The following is a 23,497-nucleotide window of genomic DNA, read 5'->3' as shown; positions in this document are numbered from 1 at the left end:
ATTGTCCTGACACTAAACTCACCACCTCTCTCCTATATGCTAACTGTAAATAAATAAATGTTTGTTTTTTTTTTTATCCCAAGTGCTTCCAACAGGCATTTCCTGCTCTGCCCCATGTGCAAGAAGACACAGACACGCCTTCCAGTGCATCTGACTAGGGTGTGCATGAAGAGGTCTTCAAAGAAGGACATCCGTGAAGTAGTGGAGAAGGCGAAGCAGGATTCGCTTGAAGTTCTGCAGTGGGGCAGGGTGTTCAGCTACAGGCACCTGCGAGACATTATGGATGATGCTAATCCTATGAGCAGGTTGGTGGGAAAACTCTTCAGTCTTTTTTACACATCTCGCTTCGTTTCTTCAGTATGACATTTACTAAGAGTTTCTTATTTACTTATTTATCTGAAAGGATGATCCAGGAGCTGGAGCGTCGGCACATGGTGGTGACAGACACACCCTCCCCAGCAGTGGTGGCGCAGACCAGCAGTGTTCCTGTGGTGGCTGGTACAGTCACAGCCGGGCAGCGACCGGAGAGCACTGAGAGTGAGCAGTCGGACGATGCAGTCAGTGTCAGCAGCGGCGAGTACTTTCAAGTGTGAGTATGGGTATCTCGGCCTTACAGCTTCATTGATACTCTTTGCTTTTGTTTGTGAGCCAATTGAATGTGCAATTGTATGACAAAATATATTTTCCACATGGCAGTACCCGGGAGGTGCAGTGGCCACAGACCTCCAGACACATGATGCAGGAGAAGGGACTGTACAGGAAACATTCTCTGGACCATCCCCTTCTGAAGGGCTTCGCCACATACTTAGAGAAGGATCTCCTGAATGAAAATTTTAAGCAGGAGGTGAGGATTCCCTTAAAATGCACTCTTCTTTTACCTTTATAGTAAGTAATATATTCATATATTTATTCATTTTCATTCTGTTTTTTTCTTTTTAGGTGGAAAATGCCAGCAGGTTCATGTTTTACATGAACCCTCTGAAGCCTTCCCTGGAATTTGTCAGGGAGAGGGAGAAGGCCAGGCTCTTCTTCCGGGAGCTGAGTGAGGCCGGGCTGTCCGGGCAGACCCAGGTGAACTACCTGAAGAGCTTGAGGAGGTTGGTAGCATGTTTTGTATATTTTTTTTTTATAGTATTTTAATGTGTATTTTATATATGTGCTTAGGTGTATATGTATATATGTGCATATGAACATATATGTATATCATACATATGAATACTTAGATACCCGTACTTCCTCTGACAGATTCCTGAAGTACCACACTGTCATCACCGACCTCCGGCATGACAGCAGAAGACTGTGGAACGACGCCAAGTTCTTCATGGAGGAACTGAGCTCACTACAGCTGAGCTGTGCTAAGCTGGCGAGTAAGGAGATCGTCCAAAGGAGGTAAGTTCAATTGTTATAACCTATTTCATTTTTTACATCGTGATTTGCTTATAAATTCTGCCCATAGTCTCCTCCGTCTTACTCGCATTTTAAAATGTGGACTGTATAAATCAGGATTGAGAATAATTGATTTTTCTATAGGCATGCCATTCTGACAGAGAAGAACCCTCTGAATCCAGAAGATTGCTGGGCCGTGCTGAGGGCTGCCAAGCACGACTTCTTGGCGATCGTCGGAAAGGTTTATCCAGAAGCAACACCCCTGGAGTTGAAAGAGTGCTGCCTCCTGCTCTACTACCTGGAGGCCATTGTCATCCTGAAGCATCTCCAGCAAGCAGGCGTGGTGGAGCACATGACTGTAAGTACTGTACTCTTCTTTTGTCTGCCGCTGACACTTTTGCCGTTACCCTTATTAACCAGTGTGACGTCCTTGTTTTGTTCAGGTCCAGGAGTGGATGAAGAGGACCAGAGACGAGTCGGGCTACACGGTCATTGGGGTAAAGGAGCACAGATCGTCCACACGGCGAGTGGCTGCATTTGCCCTATCCTCTGAGGAGGAGAAGGTAAGTTATTCAAATTGGTCCAGATTTATTTCATATTTCCTGCATGAACCAAACAGCATCTTTTCAAAATTAAATCCTTGTTCATGTTTTTCCTCTGTCGACAGTGGTTTGATACCTACTTCAGTCACGTGCGTCCGCAGCTCCTGGCCTCCAATTGGAGCAAAAGAACCACCAATCAGCAGGGGGGAGATGAGAGGTTCTTTGTCTCCACCTCAGGGAGGCCGATATACAATGCATCAAATGACCTCCACCGGCTGCACCAAAAGTAAGCTAATCATCGTGATGCATTTCCCCCACAATATGTTCTGAATACACGTTATCAGGCGTCATGTGAGAAGTATTAATAAAGGCCATGTTAATTTTGAACTTTAGATACCAGCTGGACCCAGTGACCAGTAAGACTGCCCGGCGAGTGTTTGGGACAGCCAGCAAGAACATGACCGACTCTGAAAAGACTTTGGTGGCTGATTATCTCAGTCATTCTGCTGCGACGGCTAAAAATGTGGTGGCAGCCAGTAAGCTGCTGAGCAAGCTGGCAGGTGACTTAAGGTAAGCATGATTTATGTTTGCTGTCGGACTTTCAACACACACAATCAAAGCCCTCATAACTGAACGCTAATCTTAAACTGTTTGTATTTCAGTGCCTCCTCTGCAGAAGAGGGAACCATCCGTGCTACCCGTGGCGCTGTGCGGAGTGCTGCCCCCGGATCAAATCAACGGACCGACGTCCAGGCAGCATATGACCGGCTTCTGCAGACTCATCCGGTGACCCTGGATGGAGACGTGTCAGACAGGACCGTTCGTTCACAGACGTCAGGCCAGATCCAGAGGCAGCTTTACGAGCGCTGGCTGAAGGCCCAGATGAAACTGCGCGTGAAGCATGTCCTCTGTTGAGTATTGTTATTGACACTAATTAATGACCTTTTTACTGAGAAACTATCCTATGTACACGATTCACATGGTCTTCTTGACTAACCAACCAATTTCATTTGCTTTTGACAGCACACTTTGGCAGGCGGGAACCCACAGAGTCGAGGGTCAACGCTTGGATAAAGAAGCAGGGTTGGAAGAGCAACGTCCCCAGCGCTGCCAGGATCCTAAAAGACTGGAAGCCCACCGGATCTGTCAAGACGGCGATGGACTCGAGGCGCATCCAGAAGCTCATCACCACACAAAAGTGGAAGGGACTGGTGGTGGCGGACATTGTGGGGAAGGGCAAGGGCGTCTGCACGACCCGGCATTTCCAGGCTGGTGAGGTGGTCTGTGACTACCATGGGCAGGTAGTCACAGCCACAGAGGGCTGGCAGATCCACCAGGCTACAACTAAGGAGCAGACTGGGTATATGTTTTTCTTCAAGAACAGTAAAAATAATCACATGTGCATTGATGCACACGCACCTCAATGTGAATGCCACCCCAAGAAGCAAACTTTTGGACGGCTAATTAATCATTCCAGGAAGAAAGCCAACATTCGGCCCAGGCTCTACACCGTGGAGATGGACGGGAAAGAGCAGGACGTCATCCTTTTCTTAGCTCAGGGGAAAATTGATCTTGGTGAAGAACTTCGTTTTGATTTTGGTGTAGAGCGAAAGTCATTCAGAGGAGAGGGTTTAGACCTATGCTGGGTGTGAAAAGCTGCATGGGGCTCTGTACATGTGTGGGTTCATGTACAAGAAGTTCTCCACTGACCTCAATATATAGTTAGACAATGTATGGATTTGTGTGACATAATGTAAAAATATGATCTTCCACATTAAACTAGAGATTGTGAAGCCAAGTGAGTCCAGCTCTAATAGGGTACGTTAAAGATGCTGCAGTTATTCATGTTACACAGTTTACATACCGCTGACACCAATGCCAACTGAAACCAACCATGATGGAGAGAATAAAACCGCTATCAGTCCTACAGCCGAGTCCGAATCCTATGGATGAGACTTTTATGTTGTACAGAATCAATATGTAAAAAGCATTTTCTCATATGAAAGGTAAACTTCAGTGTCTGGAGCTTATCCCAGAAGCTACAGGCACGAGGTGAGAAACAACCCAGGATGGGGGGCCAGCCCATCGCAGGGCACACTGACACTCACACACACATGCACACCTACGGGCAATTCAGTAACTCCAATTAGCCTCAGCATGTCTTTGTACTGTGGTACCAGTACCTAGAGGAACCAGAGTACCTAGAGGAAACCCCATGACAACATGGGGCGAACATGCAAACTCCACACGCATGTAACCCAGGGGGAGACTCAAACCTGGGTCCCAGAGGTATGAGGCAACAGTGCTAACCACTGCACCAACATGCCACCCCAGGAGACATTTAATAGTTATTTAATTAACGCAACATGTTTGAAAAGCATTCAGAATTGCAAGAATGTTTTTATTTTAGTTACAACTAGTAAGTAAACAGTCTAACATCACACAAAAAGGAATAAAAAATATCTAATCATTCATTTCATTACCTAAGACACTGTTAACGAGTCAAAAGACAGACCAAAAGCTATTGCATTTGTTATCACACACAAGTTGCATTGGGGGAATGCATTATTTTTGTGGATTTCCATTATCTCAAAAACTAGAACCAATTCAGCAATTTTTTTTTATTTCAGCACCCTCAAAATACCCTAAATCCATTCAAAAAACCATGGCACCTGATTTTTTTTTTGTAGACCTGTATAATATATGCTCACCTACAGCAAAGACTCTTATTGTTAATGCTTCTTAACATGTAGTTGTTCTTCATCCAACTAGTTTTAGAGCAACACATCAAAATGTTAGGCACATTGTAGAAAGAGTCTGTCCTCCTGCTGCTGCTAGGGCTTCTGTTTCCTTGATGGCTGTTTCACACCTCTCTCTGATGCACACACAGAGGTACCCGTCCCCCAACACACTGGGAACACAGCCATGGCTGACCTGCAGGTCGCATAAACAAATAGAGTGAGTCAGATAAATGTAATAAAGGTCTTTATTGCATTTTTGCTATAAAATGTGCCTATACTTTTTTTTTACCAGTGAGATTCCTGTCTTCTCAAAGTTACACCCTTCTAAGTCGTACTGTTAAATTCATATGTCTCTGTCTGTGTTAACACATGCCTACACACGTGCCTACACATATAAGAACACAAACATATAAGAAAACTAGTCTGAAGTATTACAGCTCAGATACTCAGGTCACTTCCTTAAGCTGAGAAGATCTCCATGTGTGCTGAAAGCACCTACACTTGGGTAGGCTCTTACAGTCTGTAAGCATTGAGTTTGGACCACTACAACAGGCCACACAGGTCACATATGCTGTTCCCTTTATTTTAGCTTAATCACAAAACCTGTCTGCTCAAGGAAGTGTGCTTTCATTTTATTGAAATTAGCAAAAAAAATAAAACATAGCCGTATCACAGAGGTCAAAGCAACGCCATCAGAGAAAATAGCAGGCCGAATCTGCAGCGACATTACACAAAAAACATACAATGTACATGGGGAATCAGGGTTCGATTCTGCAGAGGGAGTCTGAGAAACAGCTACCACATCCAAGGAAGGCAGCTGCTGAATTTTTTCTGTTTTCTTCTATGTACTATTTTCTTGTATGCAGTTTTAATGTGAAATAACTCTTTAAATGTGAAATAAATTGACATCCAGTGAAATAAAGTGACATTACATTCTAGTAACATCCAGGTATACTGTATGTTTCAGTTCTGAAAATTGGTCAGCAATGGCAAAAAGATTATTTGGAGATTAGTCAGAAGCAAATAAAAAGTGGCTAAGGACAGTGTGGAACCAAAACAGGAACAAAGTAAAAGACAGAGTTCTGGAGCATCAGACAGTGTTCTCAGGCCATGCAGAAATGAATCTCTCAAGCTTATCAAAACTTTCCTTTCCATCACAAGATCAGTATGTCCAAACTCCACAAGAAGATGATCTCACAGACAGCAAACAATACAGTCTATTAACAGATCACTCACCATGGAGTAATTATGAGGATTTTGTTGCTTCCACTGCACACCAGGAAGAAAGACGTAATGGAGACTTTGAGGATGCTACAATTGAGTATGAAGTCTGTTCCATTTCTTCAGTTTCAGATTAAGAGCAGTCAGCAAAAAAACAACCCTCCTTAATTATTGTTTTCTTTTTTGTTCAATGGATAAATGCTTAATGCTAATGTATTAAATGTGACGAAACACGTAATCAAGCAATTCAGCTGCGATACTTTTGCTTTGTCCCATGGTGCACTGCCTAATTCACACTTTACAACTTACTTATGGATAAATTTGTGTTATCAATTAACTGTCAATATGTATGAAATGGAGCAATGGCATGTAATATGGATGCGATGTAATAATTAATAACTGCTAGACAGAAAGTGATCTTGAAAATCCAAGGGGTGTGCATTGTCCCCCAGACTCCACTGATGAAAGCACACTCAATTGGACATGGCTGTCCCATTTTGTTTCAGAGCTATTACCCCTTTAGTGTGTTGCCCCATTGCACTTTAATTGGATGCAATATATTAACAAATAACTATTACAGACAAAAATAATCTGAAAAGGCAAGGGGTGTGCATTGTTCCCTGTAGTCCACTGATCAAGGCACACTTTATGGGACATGGCTGTCCCATCTTGTTCCAGAGCTATTAACCCTTTAGTGCATTGCCCCTATGCCATGTAATATGCATACAATGTATTAATTAATAACTGTTAGAGTGAAAGTTTTTCTGAAAATCTAAGGGGTGTGCATTGTTCCCTGTAGTCCACTGATCAAAGCACACTTCACTAGATGTGCCTGTCTCATCTAGTTTTAAAGTTATTAACCCATTCATGTATTGTCCCATTGCACATTATACGGATACATTCGAACATTCAAAAATTAATTAAAAATCGTACGTAAAGTAATCTGGGAAACAAAGGGGTGTGCAACAGTCACCATGAGCCCAAAATGACCATGTCATTACAGCTGACAGGACCTATTTTATTAGCTATTAACACGATTTTGCACAAATCACGAAACGGTTTGAAGCGAAAAAATAATCGGTGTGCATCGTTGTCTGTGGACTGGACAACACGATTTTATCACTAAAAACGCCCCACCTTACTTCCGTGAAAAGTTATTGAAGCTAGAAAACTGAATATCGAATATGAGGCTAATAAGAGACATTTTAGCTAAACAAGACTTAGAAAAATTGAACTGTATTGATCAAAACTTCCTGGGTGTGGGGGAGTCAAATATTGGTCTTAGTGAGACGATAGTTAGAGGTAGAATTCCAGGAGGGGCCGTTGTGCTCGGGGATAAAAAGCTCGATGGTGTGATAAAGCCGATTAGGCTCGATGTAGATTGGTGTATTGGTATACAATATACTCATGAATATAATCATTTTGTCATTCTAAATGTGTATATGCCATATGAGTCTCGTGAAAATGAGGATGAATATCTCAATAAGCTGGCTTTTATTAATGCATTTATACAAGACATATAGCACCTACAGTGTTTATGTGGTGGTAGACATGAATGCTGATATTACAGATAGTAACTCTATTTGCCAGTCATTTGATCCCCTTTTGTGGAGATAATAATTTTATCCTTTCAAGTAAGGTGTTGCTGCCCGCAAAAAGTTACACATACATATCTGTTCAACCAAATAGTTACTTCAGCATTAGTTCAAATACATTGACCATACACAAACCATTAACAATGTTAATGGTTTGTGTATTCAACTTGGTTTACCTTCTCAAATGATGTCTTAAAGAAAAAAAATGCAAGAAATTTGGTTTAGTTGTGGATTTTTTTCACATGTGGAAATGTATTTTTAAAAATAGAAATCACATAAAATTATATTTAAATCTGTTAAATGAAATTTTCACATGTGTAATTCCCAGGCATTATTAACATATATACAGAAATAAATACATGAAAAAATGTGGGAATACAGAAATAAACGAAGATGTGTATGAAAATAGAAATGTAGAAAAAGAGAAATTAAGTGTATAGAGCTAATTATGGCATTTTCAGGGTTGCCTACTCTCACACATCTGGCTCGCTTTCAGACTCTCACACTCACAAAAGAAATCTTATAGCAAATCAATTTTATTCCATTATTAACCTAAAGTGAGTTTTATCAAAAACATTGGGGTAGTTTGCAAACTCTTCTGACTGTTTACAAAGTAATTGAACTGTTACATACATGGAAATGCATGTGCATGTGTGTGTAGATTTGCCTTCAATCGGGGGTTTGTTCCTGTCATGTTATATGCACAGTCCTCATCATTAATGTCATTAGGTTCTCCCTCCCTCCAGTAACTGAACAACAAACAAGAATACACAACATTAATAACAATCATAATCATTATCATCAAACAAAGGTGATTCATCATTTTACCAAAGACCACACACACGTTATTAAATAAGCACAAAACCTGTCTGCTCAAGGAAATTAGCAATAGCAGTTGCATATTTGTGTAAGTTAATGAGGGATTTACTGCTGCTTATCGTTATTTTGGTCATGTTACTAGGGCTGCAAGTAATGATTATTTTGGTAGTTGACAAATCGCTCAAATTTTTTGTCGATTAGTCACGATTATTTCATGCCTATGACCTGTGGTTACACATCCTGTTCTGGGCTCCAGTGCATGTCTTACCTCATCTGCTCACGTCTGTCCCCCTGTGAATGTCCCCCTGATGTGTCTGCATTAAAACGATTCAAATTTATAATAATCAAAATAAAATAACCAGTGATACATATGAATTTGAAAATAATCAGATGTTTTTATATTAGTGTGACCATCACAATAAAAAAGAAACGCATTAAACAATACAACTAAAGTGCACATTGGTGACACTGGTGTGTCTTAAAGTCCAGAAGTTTAAATAAAGCTTCAAGTCAAATAAAATAAAACTATGTATAAAAGATTCAGTTCAGTCTTTGACAGTTGACGTCTCACTCACTATATCGTCAGTGTATTGTGGGTCGAATCGCCATTTTGGTTGTATACAACTCAAGTGCCAGCATTTGCGTGAAACATTATCTTTGGTAAGATGGGACACTTGTGCTGTGTGAAAGGCTGTCATACTAAATCACATGGTAGAATTGGCAGAAAGGTGGACCACAACATGAGATTTTTTCGGTTTCCCACTTGGAAAATCGGATATGGACAGCAGGTAGAGGAGGTAATGAAGAGGCGTCGGGTGGCCTGGGTCCCAGCGGTGAGATGGAAGGAGGCCACAACTTCATACAATTACTAACTTTGTCCCAGCAAATTGCTCACCACAGTGTGAATGTCATCATTGGACGTATAGGAGTGATGTCGGCTAACCGTTTGCAAAGGTTTCACTTATAGCAATGTTTTTTCAGAGCATAACGTTAGACCTTCTTATGCGTTAACATTAGCCTAATAACAAACCACACTGGCTAAGTGGCGAATTAATTTCAGAATGGCACAATTTATTTGTGATAAAATGAGAATGAAAACATAGGGTATTATGTTTATTATCACTATTACCCACTGTAATCCTTTGTATACCCACCTCTGTAGACTTCTAAGAGCATCATTACCACCAAAATAAGAGGGTTACTGTTAAATTGTCAGTTGTCAGCACCATGTACAGCAACCTAGTGTTGCTTAAAAGGGCATTATGCTAGGGCTGCACGATTTGGGAAAATATCGAATCGTGATTTTTCTGACAGAAATTGCGATTACGATTTGATTTGCGATTTAATTTTTTTAATGTCAAGCTTCAGTTCAACATTCAGTGTGACGCAGCATGAGATACCATCAGTATTAACTGGTCTATATTCTAATGCAAGGATGAGAATTTAAAGATGTGATGTGTCAAGTTAAATAAAGTAATGAAAACAATTGCAGCAAAAAGAAAAATATAGATCTTGCAGGTAACGCTTATTACAATACTAATAACAATAGAACCACCTTTTCCCACGCCAATGAACAAACAAGAACTACTTGGGTGTATGCAGCCCTTTTGTTCACGATATTGTGTTGTTAGCTGCTGTTATTAACACTAATAACACTAAAACACCCGTAATGTTAATCAGAGTGTGAATTACCCCTCCATAATTGGGGGGTACTGCCTTCATAACACTTCTATGACCATTATGGTCCGCTACCGCGTCAATACGAATAGCCACCAGGATCAATGTTAAGAGTGAAAGATGCGCTAGGGGTGTTTACTAACATGTATGCAACACACGGCCATGGTCTGGACATGCGACACAATGAGAATCAGTACAGAAGATCTCATTGTCCTTATCCCTGTCCAAAAGAATTCGGATTTGATAACTCCCAGGAATTATCCTAGAAGTATACTACTAAAAGTAATAAGCCTATACATTTACAAACAGCCTGGTCTGGTCCAGCAGTCTGGTGTTATTCCTGCCCTCTCAGTCCCCCCAGCTCCAACAGCCTTCAGAAATAAATATTTGCCTATTAGGCTAATATCTGTCTTGATGATACAGTAGATCTTAAAGTGCAGCCTAATTTCTAACTCACCTCTTGGTTCTTCGCTCTGTCCTCATCCTGCCATCTCCCTGCTCCTGTGCCTCTCCTGCCTTCTGCTGACCACCACTTTCCTTCATACACATTAAGTTTGCAAAACTGCACCTATACTTTTAGTGTAATGTTCTTTTACCTCACCAAATAAGCCGGTTTTAAATAGAGAACTTAGTCAATTTAACTAGAAAGATAAGCTAACGTTGACTGTACCGGCCTCAGAAGGACAATGGTAAGTAATTCAACTTATAAAGACGTCAGCTTGCATTAGTAGATGAAACACTTAAATGAATAAATGAAGGTTGTAAAATAACAGATTTTCAACAGGCTAGACTTCTGCTGGCTATTTACACTTACCAATGCACGACAAACAGTACCATGACAGACAAACACAATGAACAGGTCACTCAATGAGAATGAATGACGCAACCGGCTGGCTGTTTCTAGCGCCGAGGTGGTTAAAATAGTACGGTCCACATTAGGGGTGTCTGAAATTGTTTTACATAGAAATTTTCCTACAAGGTGAAAGTAGCTTTTTTTTTTTTCTTTACAACAAAAGAAAAATGTTAAGACCCCCTGTTGGAGCACGGCGTCTCCCCCGGGTCCGTGGATGAGAAGAGATTCACAGCTGACACGGGGAGAAGTTGCAAATCACTGGTTTATTGTCTTGACTGATTATAATCAGGGAGCGGCCGTCTGACATACATTCAGCATGTACAGGAGGAGGCTCTGCCATATGTATCAGTTGTATCCCTTTTAAAGCCCTTTGGGCATCCCCCCCCCCTTTTTCGGTACCTTCCGTGTACGTAACAACCACATGTGTGGTTCCAGCCGGCTCGTACTGTTCTTGGCCTTCTGGAAGGCTAAAAGATAAGTAGGGGCCGCTGATGTTCTCTGTCGCCCCCCCTATCTGTTCCGATAGGTAGCCTTGGCTTGCCGGCGCGCCAGTCAGTTCTTGTTTTGACTAATTACAGCCTTATAGAATCATTCCCTTTATTTTATTAATTATTCCCTCAATTCCCCCTTTTGATCTCCGCAAGGAGATCACCCTGATTATGCTGATTAGTAATATTTTCCCTTATTTATGAAATTTTGCATTCCCCCTTTTGGTCTCCGCAAGGAGATCACCCTATTGGCGGGGGAGTCGTAGGTCAAAGCTGTCCAAATGACCTTTGCCCCTCTCCGGCCCGACAGGCAGGAGAGGCATCATCCGCGCATAGGTGCCATCCCGCTTCTCTATCACGGTAGTGATAAGACGAACTGACAGTGCGCGCAGGCAGGGAATACAACAACACCCGCAAGTAACTAAAATCGCAGCAAAAGTAGCAAAGGATAATAAAAGCGAGCCCATTAAGCCTTTCCACTGTCCGAACGCTGAGGTCAGCCAGGCATCCCAGATGTTACTGATCCCGGAGTGTGCATGCATCGTTCTGGAGAGGGTCCGGAGACCCTCGAGTGCCCTGGTCACTGAGCCGTCTGGTGCTGTGTTATTGGGAATGTAAGTACAGCATACTTCCCCAAACATAGCGCACACTCCCCCCTTTTCGGCTAGTAGCATATCTAGCGCCAGCCGGTTTTGGACCGCCATCAGAGAAGTAGGGCCTAATTGCTCAGCCAGGCCTGCCACTGCATCTCTAGTAAGGTTGGACAGGCGCAAAATGTTATAGTGCACATAGTTAATGCGGTCTACATTTTTATTGGGAGTGATGGGGAATATGGCCGCCACAATAGGGATGTTTTCAAATCCCGCAGCGACCTGGTCAGCCAATTTGAATTCATCTGGCACTCCTCTCGGGATCCCTATAGCGTCGATGTAGGTGGGTGAATCTACCGTGGGGTCAAAGTTGGGTGCCTCGCGTCTGCGTCTAATCAGTAGGCGTCCTCGTCGCCTCCCCACCAGTTTCCCACCTGGTGCACCAGTAGTGACCTGCTGTGTATTGGGACGTTCCCCTATCAGGACTAACGGTGCCATTAGCCTTACCATGGCGCATACCCCGTGACCGCTGAGAGGCATTCTAACTAGTAACTTATCCCGGCCACAGAACCAGTAGAGGCCAGAACGGGCCCAATGCCCTATGTAGTTGTTACTGGAACCATTGTGTATGATATCACGACACCACTCGCTGGGAATGTCCCCCACGCGGGGACCAGTACCCGCGAAGCTAAAGCAGAGGTATTCCGCCTTACCTGGACGGGGAGTGAATGGTCCTACTTTAGTCCTGTTATCTATGGGTGGAAAAAGGGATGCCAACGTGGTGCAGTCCCCCGGTGTGGCCTCCCTGGTCAAGGCTAACATGCAGGCATAGCCCCAGGCGTCCGAGGGATGCAATGGGGCTGGTTCCGTATAGAGCTGGGGTCTGGCTGAAGCACAGGCCACACAGCCCTCCATCTGCTGTTCTCTGGCATTCTGCGCAATCCAGGCCAGCCAGATGTTGCCGTTCTTGTACCCTGTAGCTAGTTCTAAAATGTCTAGGGGATTCAGTCTAGTGTAATCGACCTGGAGCACTATAGTATCGTTAGTGCCTTGGACCGGGGTGGTTATTTGAGCCATAGTGGGCCCTCTAGTGGGCTGTGGGGCAGTCTGAGGAGGGTCTACAAATAGGATACTCACCACGCCCCAGGGGTCCTTTCCAGACTGATCCACGGCCAGCAGGATATTCAAATCGTTTCCCTCCTCCGGGGGGTGATAATACTCTCCTATCGACAACGCCAGCGGATTCAAACTGGGTTTTCCAGTATACCCTTCCCTGGAGAAGGTGATGTTAGTCCACCAGCTCCTTGCGGACCTTGGCCCATAGGGCTCCCAGGGTCCGGTGTACTTAGCCACCCTGTCCCAGCTTTCACACGGTCGGGCCACGGTCCAACCGGCGCGACACCCTAAATGATGTTGCTGGTCATAACAAAGCCATACGTCGTACCCTCGGTACGACGCGTTCTGGTACTGACAATTTATTACGTCACATAAGTCAAACAGGAAAGTGGTGGGGGTGCCTCTTATGTACTGGAGTCGCAGAGGTGCCTCTCCTCGGTAACCTACGCACATGGCCGCTTTTGTTTGGACAGTGGAAAGCAGTATTATCATATCCATAATCATTAACCCTTTAAACATTTTAAGCATCACACATAACACACTTGTTTCCCCCAACATTCCCCTTTTTATCTTGATCTCCATCCTGGTCCTAGTGTTGTCTGGCGGTGGATGAGGTGCTTTTGTTCTTTCTGGTCGTTGGAGCAGGGGTGGACTACCCTGCTCTGATTGCTCAGGTCAGGGGATTATTCTGCCCCTTCTGTTGAGACCTGAGTTGCGTCTAGTTCAGCCGAACTGACGCCCTGGATTCCTTCCCTAAGGGCCTCCTGGATCTCTGCCGTGGTTCTCCCTGGCTCCTCCGCAGCCGCGCACTGGCTCCAGTGAAACCACGTGTCGCCTTTGCCTTTCAGACGAACCGCGTGTGACGTCCTCTCAGTGACCTGGAAGGGGCCCGTCCACCTGGGCTCTGACCACTTCCGTTTGATGACTTTCAGGAGGACCCACTCCGCCGTGTGTGGTTTGGCTGGCTGGTTCTCTGGTCTCGCCTCCTGGATCTGTTTAGAGAAATCTGCAACGAGGCCTTGCAAACAATCATAATATGCCCTTGGATTTTGCTCCCCCCCCCTCGTCGGGGGTCCAGGTTAACCCTTTCTGGGGTCCTGGGAACTGCCTGCCTGTCTGGAGCTCAAAGGGGGTGAACCCGGTCCCCCTATTTATGGAACACCTCACTGACATCATTGCCAGTGGTAAAGCGTCAACCCAATTCATTTTGGTCTGCGCGCAGATTTTTGCCAATTTTTGTTTTATTGTTTGGTTCATTCGCTCCACTTTTCCCTGGGACTGCGGATGATACACAGTTCCAAATGCATGTCTCAATCCCAACGCTTTCTCCACCGTCCGGAGGTCCTCGTTCTTAAAGTGGGACCCATTGTCTGACCGAATCCTGTTGGGAAACCCGTGACGTGGTATATACTGATTAATCAGAAACTTTATCACGGATACCCCATCCTCCTTCTTTGTGGGCCATGCTTCTGGCCATCCTGAGAATGCGTCCACACACATCAACACATATCTGAACCCTCTCACTGGAATCACCATGTCTGTATAATCTATAACGATTTCTTCCCCTGACCTGGTGCACATTGGAAACTGTCCTTTCTCAGGCTTGACTGTGGGTCGCGAGTTATACAAGGTGCAGGTAGCGCAACTCCGTACATACCCCCCCACCGTCTCTTTCATAAATGGATGCCACCAGCTTGTCAGATTCTCTAACATTTGTCTCACCCCTGCATGACCCACCCCGTGGGCTTCTGCCAAGATTGTCTGGCGAAGACCTGGGGGAAGGGCTGGTTTCCCTTCCTTACTCTGCCATAGCCCCTCCTTCTTGTGCCCCCCTTTCTCTCTCCACATCGTTTTCTCCTCTGGGGAGGCCTTGTCCTGTTCGTGCTTAACTTTCTCTAGGGTCAGTCGGTAATTCTGGTGAACTTCCTCCTCTACTGTGATCATCTGTTTGGACACCACGTACCCTGCGACCCTCTTCGCTTCCTCATCTGCCGCCTGATTTCCTTTCGCTACCATTGTTCCTGACCCTTCATGTCCCTTGCACTTGACCACTGCCACTCTTTTGGGAAGCATCAAGGCCTTTGCCAATTCCCTCATTTCTGCTTCGTGTTTTATTGGCTTGTTCCCCGCGGTCAAGAATCCTGCCCTCAGCCATTGGCTGAGTTCCACATGCACTGCGCCTACAGCATATGCTGAGTCTGAGTATATGGTAACTTCTTTCCCTTCTGCTAATTTCAGGGCCTCGATAACCGCTATCACCTCGGCTCTCTGGGCTGACTGGGTTCCCCCCAGCCTGTCTGCCTTCAAGGTTACATAATCCTGGCCTTGTCTGGCCACCACTGCATACCCTGGCTGCAACCCTCCTGTGTCTGTTCTAAAACAACACCCATCTGTAAACCAATCGTCTGTTTTCTCTATTTTTTCTGCCCCTAAGTCTGGTCTGACTTTCTCCTCCTTCTGAACTCGGTACTCACACTCGTGTGGTTCTCCCCCGCTCATGTGGTCTGCCATGTTGATCCCTTCGTGAGAAAAATTCAGATTAGGTGCCTCTAGTATTTTACTAAGTCTCTGTTGCCTGAGTGACGTCATGGTAAACGTCTGTGAATTCACATAAGCCACCACACTGTGCGAGGTCAGAATGTGCAGCGGATGTCCCATCACTATGTGTGCTGTTTTCTGAATAATTTTGGCCACTCCCGCCACGTGTCTTGTGCAGGCGGGGTGTATTTTTTCTGTAGTATCGAGTTTTATGCTGACGTACATCAGCACTCTCCTCTCTCCCCCTTTTTTCTGAAACAGGATGCCGTTGACGACCTCTCCTGTTTCCGACACATCCAAGTGAAACGGGAGGGAGTAATCTGGGAGGGCTAGGTCCGCGGCCTGTGCTAGCCTCTGCTTTAAGGTGATAAACGCCTCCTCAGATGCTTGGTCCCAGTTAAGGGGCGCCCTGAGGTTACGTAGGCCGTGTTCTCGGACAAGCGCCCTCAGGGGCTGTGTAAGTCCCGTGTAATCTGGAATGTAGGTGCGACTGTAACCTGTGAGCCCTAGGAAAGATAACATGTCTTTTACTGTGATGGGCTTTGGGTAATGCAAGATAGCCGACCGATGAGCTGGGGAGAGGCCTGTTCCTGCCCCCGACAACACTCGTCCTAGGAAGGTCACTGCTGTCCTAGCAATCTGCAATTTGTCTTTACTGACCTTAAAGCCTTTTTCTGACAGAAGGCGCAGCACTGACTGGGTGGCCTGTAGGGCCGCCTCCGCTGTTGGGGCCGCGATCAAAAGATCGTCCACGTATTGGACGAGGGTGACACCGTCCGGGAGAGGACACCCCTGCAAAGCCTGCTTCAGGACCTGGTTAAAGATACCTGGAGAAAGGGCAAACCCTTGAGGCAGGCGGGTGTACCGCAGCTGGCAGCCCCTGTAAGTGAATGAGAATATGTCCCTACACTCCTCTGCTAGGGGCAAACAGAAAAAAGCATTTGCTAGATCAATGCATGTGAACCATTTTTGTTGCGGGGTCAGATTAGTTAGGGCAACATATGGGTTTGGGACTGGAACAGTAGGGGTCAGCAGGAGGTTGTTTATGGCGCGTAAGTTGTGGGCCATCCGATATTTGCCTGTGCCGGGTTTTGCCACTGGGAGGATGGGGGTGTTCCACTGAGACGTGGAGGGCTCTAACACCCTGGCCCGCAAGAGGCCCTCTATAGTCTCAGCTATCCCTTCCTCCGCCGCCGGCTTGTGCGAGTACTGTCTGAGCCAGAGGGGACCCTCCCCTGATCGAAGTTGGAACTGCACTGGCGTGCAGGATATTAGACCTACATCTGTGGGGCTGGTGGACCACAGCGAATCTGGCAGAGACGCCAGAAGGGCCGACGCCTTTGGGTGGTCCATCTTTTCACACCCGTGATCTCTAGCTATCTGCTCATGTTGCAGGAGGGCTGTGTCCTGTGTTGTGACCTGTATGCGATAGGTACTGTAGGAGGGCGAGAAGGAGACCTGTGGGATCTGGGTCTGCACCCAGTCCTCAGTTTCTCTGGCCCGTTTCACCATCGGGCCCAAATCCTTGGCCTGGTGTTTGGGATGGAGGGCCAGAGAGACATGTGGGACAGCTTCCTGTCCCATCATGTACCAGGGCAGCTGTTCTGGGGTAAGCAGTGTGGCTGAGGCTACCCCTTCGGGACCCACATATAAGTTCTCAGAGGCAACTTGCCACTGCTGGCCTTCTAGTTGCTCAACAAACAGTTCCTCATACCAATCAGTACTATCCCTGTCGTAGGAAAGGGTCACATGAGGAGGGTCAGGTGGGGGTACATAGGGCTCTAGGAGCGAGATCCAGGGCCGCCACGCTGAGTAGGCCGCCAGGATGCCAGTCAGGCTGGGTTCCAGCAGGCCCCAATAGATGTCTGCTAGGGCCTGACTCTGGACCGGCTGTACCAGCCACTGTCCCGTGCCCGCGGTGCGGGCGTCGCACCGCAGGCGAGTGCCCTCCGGCAGGGTGACCACCAGTCCGTCTGCACTACACAGTAGGGGTGTGCAAAGCAGCCGGTATTTGTATCTGTATTTGTATTTGTTGAGGGGGGAAAAGTATTTGTATTTGTATTCGTATTCGAGTAAAATTCAAAATAGGCGTAAAAATCCAGTTTTGTTGCGTTGCACTTCTAATTTACGCTATAGTGTAAGTATTCTTTAATTATATCCATTATAATAATTATGGATATGCAGTAGACAGAGTAACTTAAACGTACCATATAACTCCTACAAGTGCATACAATTCGACACAACTACACAAGCATTGTTTTAACCTTTTTAACCAAACGTTAACGTTACTCTGTCAACAGCCTATTGTCTAAATTAGCGAGCTAACAGAGCTACGTAAACAGAGCGAACATGAGAGCACCTGATTGCAGACGTCAATAATGCAGCGTAATGGAATAATCTCCCGATCAAACTCTGCTTCCCGAAAGTTATAAACTGCCTCCGGAACCCAGTTAAGGTACAAAAATCTATTCAACAAAAATAGTGATACAGTTAAGTCTTTTTTCGCTCAGCTGAGCCTTCTCTGTTACTGTGTGGAGCAGCCTGTGTCAGTCACCTCTTTTACAACCCCCCCCCCGACTCCTGAACTCACTCACTCATCCGGGCATGCACTGCGGTCTCAAGAGGAAACGCAGCTTTTTGATATAAAGTTTTTCTTGTTCCCGAATACAAATATTTTTTTAAGTATTTGTTCGAAATAAGTATTCGTAAAAAACACATTATTTGTGCCTTTCCGAATACCGTATTCGGGTTCGGCTCCACCCCTACTACACAGCATCGAGGCCCCCAGCTTCACCAGCATGTCCCATCCCAGGAGGTTCACTGGAACGGAAGAAGACACCACGAAGGGGTGGAGAAAGGTCTGTTTTCCCACCGCAACCTTCACCGGTTTAGTCACTGGCAGTCTCTGTTCTTCCCCCGAGAAGCCCACAACGGTCACTGTTGAGGTAGACAGATGATGTTGTTGTGGAACCACGTTAAGAGTGGAATACGTGGCTCCCTTGTCTACCAGAAATGGCAGTTCTTTGTCCATGACCATAAGGGACAGCATAGGGTCTGCCTCCCCTGCGTCCCGGGCCGCTCGTGGGAACCGTCATGGTGAGGAGGGGTACCAGTCCCACTCCCCTGCCTCCACTGCTGGATACTGTCCTGCTGTGGGAGCCGCTTGGGGGTTGGGTGCCATCACCTGTGGATCGGTTGACAGTCCCTGGACTCCAGGAGGTCCTCCCCTGCCGCGTATACTGGCCGGGACAGGTGCTGGGCAATGTCTTGCCCAGTGTCCTTCTGCCCGGCACCTGAAACAGACACCTGACGGCGGTCCTCTTTGCGGTGAGCCCCTTCCCCAGCCCCGGCCCCTGTATCCCCGGCGCCAACCGCCTCGGCCCCTTCCCCATTGCTGGCCCCACCTCCCCTGTTGGTAGGTGGGTGGCCCATTCCAAGGGCCGGGCAGGTATATGGGTGGTCCCCCTGGGGACACCCCCGCCACCATCTGCTTTCCCTGCTCTTTCCTTTTAGCTTCATTAGCCTTTTGCCTCACTTCGCCCACCTGCAGCTTCAGTAATTGTGTCTGTAGTTCCTTAAGGTTGCTCTTTTCCTTTTCTGCTTCCTCTCGTGCCCTCTGCAGATGGTGTACTACATGCCGGTCCCACACATGGGAGTCTGCTCCCGGGAGTTCCGGGTTGCCCAGTATAGCTGACCTAACTGCCTCTGGGACCCCCTCCATTACTGCCCGCCTAAACCACTCCCGCTGCACCCCTTCCTGCCCCGGGTGGCACCCGGTTTGACGGGTCCAATCCTCTTTACATTTATCCAAATATTCTCTAGGGTGAACCTTAGGATCCAACGTAAACTTTGGGATGGCTGCTCCACTAGGGGCGGGGAACATCTCCCGCATGGCGTCACCCAAGCACATCACCACCATCGTCAGACACATATTGTCTGCATATGTAATAGTCCCTGCTCTGTCTTCTACGCCCTGTAGGGAATGTTTAGTCAAGCAGCGGGCTGCCACCGCCCGGAAATCTCCCAGTGCAAGCGTCATGCCCTGAGTGAGTTGGTCTAACTTCTCCATCCACTGTCCTCCCCCCTCTGCCGGGGGGGCATTTTATCTGCCAAGGCCTGCACATCTCCTATAGAGAAAGGTTTATACCTTTCCCTTCCATTGCCTGCTCCCCTCAATAGGGGGAGCTGCTTGCCTCTGGAGCGCAGGCCGTATCTATTTCCAGACGGGCCTGGCAGTCCCTCTATGTACTCCTCGCTGAGTCCGTCTATCTGTAGGGCCACTTCTGTCTCCTCCTCCTCCAGTAACCCTAACAACTGGCCCAGCACCTCTACTTTCTTCTGCGTCCGGCCGCTGAGGCCTAGCTCTCTCCCTGGTGTGACGGGTTTAGCACATCCACCTCCCCCTAGGTTTTCTGCCTGTTCCCTCAATACTCTGTTGCTAAATGCTGGCTGCTCTTGTGCCCTTGTATTTTCACGGACATCTGACCTGTCTCTTTTCACTTGACTAGAGCACTCAGATCCTATGTCTGAGTCCCTGTCTGACTCTTCCTCTGCCTTCCCAGACCAGACACAGTCTGAGACTTCCTGAGTATCCTGTGTTCGAATGTGGAAGGTTCCTCCTGTCACATTGATCATGGGGCACATATGGGCCAGGGGCGCTGTTGGGAGCGCCTCCCTACCCTTATACGCTGAGGGACGATCCCCATGTTTTACTTGTTTTTCTTTTATGGGAGGGAGTGACTTACCCTCCCCATTTTCCTCACTATGGAGGTGGTCTGTCCCTTGCCAAAATATGGCTAATCTCACCCACACTCTCCTTTCCTTCTCATGCCTCTCTTCCTCTTTTTTTCACTGCCCTTTCTGCACTATACTGGCTGTCGCCCTCTGCCTTGCTGCTTCGTCCCTTTGGCTAGCATGCTCTCTCTCCTTTTTCCACAGTAATTCTCCCAGTGAGCGCTCATCCTCTACTCGACACCCGGCGCTTCGAACCGCCCCACACATATGCTCCCCGGCATCAGCTACCTCCTTCTCCTTATCTCCTTCACCACTTGCCCCTTCTATAGCTTCCTTCACCACCTGGATCTGCTTTACTAGTGGCTTCCACACTGAATTTTCCAGGGGCGCCCATCCCCCGTCATCTAGCTCCCGATCAAACTCGCGGTCCATCTTTAATCAGTCCTGACTGTTTAGATCCCTTGTCTAACAGCCCTTCTGCCTCCGGATGTGGGTTCAGCCACCCACACTTAGTACACCTCCTTATCCTAGTCGAATGTCCTACCAACAAACACCACCAAGACATAAATCAACAACTTCTAAAATAATAAGACTATATTCAGAGCAGCTCACTGTTGTGTCCCCCCTGAACAGGGCACGTCACACAAGCCCAATCCCAGTCAAACAGGCCCGCTCCCAGCCGAAACCCCCCAGATCCCCAGCAATGTCAACTTGGAAGGGGGTGTTCTGTACGCACAACTGAGACAACCCAGGTGGGAGTCAGCTTATCGGCCGCACTACCGGTGTTCTGACTCGACCAAGGCCGGCAAAATAGCCTTCAGGCGTCACCCACCCTCCCGAGAGTCCAAGCTAGGGGTGTTCTTAGAACTCAACCTAGGCGAGGTCCTGCTCAGCAGTTGTAATGAACGCCTGAGGTACCCGTCGGCCCTGCCCGTACTGAGTCAGCGGGTGCGGCCGGGCTGGCATGCTTTTGGGCATCCAATTGCTGAGAACTCCCCTTCGGTTCTGACAAACTGTAAGACCGCAAGCAGTGACAGCAGAGCCACGGGCAGCTCGACCAACAGAGAGCGAGCGGCGAGCACCCTGAACAGGAAGAACCCACAACCCTGCTCACCCACAACTCAGCACAACACACAAATAGCTTTGAGACTCCTCGTCTCGAGACTCCAACCTGTTTTAGAGAGGGGGACCTTATTCCCTCTGGCCAATCTAGCATTCGGGGGTCTTGAATTCCTCGGGATTCTGACCCAGTTATTCTACCGCTCGTCAGCAAATAGTGGGGTTGCCACACCAAAGACAATGCGGGGGTCTCGTACCCTCCGCTCCCTAAGGTCCTATTTCCCTGCCTGCTCCTTAAAATTCTATTTCCCTGCGGGGGTCCCGTGCCCTCCGCTCCTTAAGGTTCTATTTCTCTGCGCATGATACCTGGACACAATGCATACACAATACATAGACATACCCAATATATTATATAAACACAGTGCGTGCAACCTCTCCTCCGTCTTAATTTACCGACGGGCCCCTGGACACTTCAAATTGCTCAATTTGACATATCCAATGTGCAGATTTTGATATAACAGGCTCTGCATACCTCTTCTAGTCGGCGCCTCGCAGTTCTCTGTGTCCAAGTAGGCCGCGTCACCCCTTAGCCGAATCCTGCGAATCTCCTGGGGATCCCGGATGAGCCCCCAAATTGTTGGAGCACGGCGTCTCCACCGACTTCGTGGATGAGAAGAGATTCACAGCTGACACGGGGAGAAGTTGCAAATCACCGGTTTATTGTCTTGACTGATTATAATCAGGGAGCGGCCGTCTGACGTACATTCAGCATGTACAGGAGGAGGCTCTGCCATATGTGTCAGCTGTATCCCTTTTAAAGCCTTTTGGGCATCCCCCCCCCCCCCTTCTCGGCACCTTCCGTGTACGTGACAACCACATGTGTGATTCCAGCCGGCTCGTACTGTTCTTGGCCTTCTGGAAGGCTAAAAGATAAGTAGGGGCCGCTGATATTCTCTGTCGCCCACCCTATCTGTTCCGAATAGGTAGCCTTGCCTTGCCGGCGTGCCAGTCAGTTCTCGTTTTGATTAGTTACAGCATTATAGAATCATTCCCTTTATTTTATTAATTATTCCCTCAATATACAATTAGTATTAAGCTTGTCCTAACTTAAATTATAAAGTTATTAAACTTATATTAGACATATTATATATATGATGTTATTTATCAAAGACATTGAGCACTAAACAATGGAGATGACAATTGGAAATTCAACTAAAAGTAAGTGATAAGCAGAAGAAAACAAGGGACACGGAACAGGGCCACACAGGCAAGTTAGCTGTAGTTGTGAGCAAATTACAATGATGCAAATATTTTTAATCCAACTATTTAGTTACAAATTCCTCAGCCTGGGAGTCATCAGCATTTGAATCAAGCAGGTCAGTTACTCAAGACGTTAACATCAGCTTCTGACATGAGGGGACAAATACCTGGATTGGGCTTGCCAGCCTAGGGCTATTGTTTCCTTGATTGCTGTTTTGCACTTCTCTGCGATGCACATGCAGGGCTACCCATCCCCCAACAATCTGCCAACGTAACAATTAGGCTGAGATCACGTAAACATCAGGTCACGTAAACAAACAGAGTGACTCAAATAAATGTATTAAAGAACCAGTAATGCCGAGCAATATACCAAAATATTCGGAACATTATACATTGAGCCTATCCTGCTAATATTAGTAGTCACTGTATGTCATGTCTGTGTCACAACAGTACGGATTATCTAACAATATGTGGTACCATCAGTAATGCGATCTGGGCCCTTTAAGGCTGGCTCGCTCCAGTTAGTGAGCGAGTGCTTTCAGGCAGAAATTTCAGGGTAAAAACGGCGAAATCGAAATTGGATCATACTGCCAATATTGCTCAGAATCGCTGTAGCTGTCCGATGGTATGCGGGGCGTTGCGGTTGCTTACCGTGACCGACAAATAAGAAAGCAAACATTCTTTATTATCATCCTATGTATTTTAAATTACGATCTTCCACATTAATCAAGAGAGTGTAAAACGTAAATTATTACAGCTCCAATAGCTTATATTAAAGTCACCCAAGAGTCACAACATGGTTTTGAAATGGCAAAGACAGACAGAAATTAAATGTATATGAGCAAGCAACATAAGGGATCTGTTGTTTGGGTAAATTA

At 46.6% G+C, this 23,497-nt stretch overlaps 1 protein-coding gene across 1 annotated transcript; it reads right to left on the bottom strand.

Moving 5' to 3' along the window:
• Nucleotides 1–11,078: 11,078 nt before the first annotated feature.
• On the bottom strand, nt 11,079–22,255 carry LOC140582995 (uncharacterized). The gene is made up of 2 exons (XM_072707558.1): nt 22,215–22,255; nt 11,079–14,020 (listed from the first exon to the last, which is right to left on the bottom strand). The coding sequence occupies exon 2, from the start codon at nt 13,608–13,610 to the stop codon at nt 11,568–11,570; it is 2,043 nt and encodes a 680-aa protein (XP_072563659.1). The 5' UTR covers nt 13,611–14,020; nt 22,215–22,255; the 3' UTR covers nt 11,079–11,567.
• Nucleotides 22,256–23,497: the final 1,242 nt, after the last annotated feature.

Source organism: Paramormyrops kingsleyae, chromosome 25, assembly GCF_048594095.1.
Source record: "Paramormyrops kingsleyae isolate MSU_618 chromosome 25, PKINGS_0.4, whole genome shotgun sequence".
Lineage (NCBI taxonomy): Eukaryota > Metazoa > Chordata > Actinopteri > Osteoglossiformes > Mormyridae > Paramormyrops > Paramormyrops kingsleyae.
This window is presented reverse-complemented; position numbering and strand designations above follow the sequence as displayed.

What these genes read in the sequence shown, in the direction of transcription:
- LOC140582995 (XM_072707558.1), bottom strand. Translation starts at nt 13,610, where the DNA reads ATGGAGATCAAGATAAAAAGGGGAATGTTGGGGGAAACAAGTGTGTTA.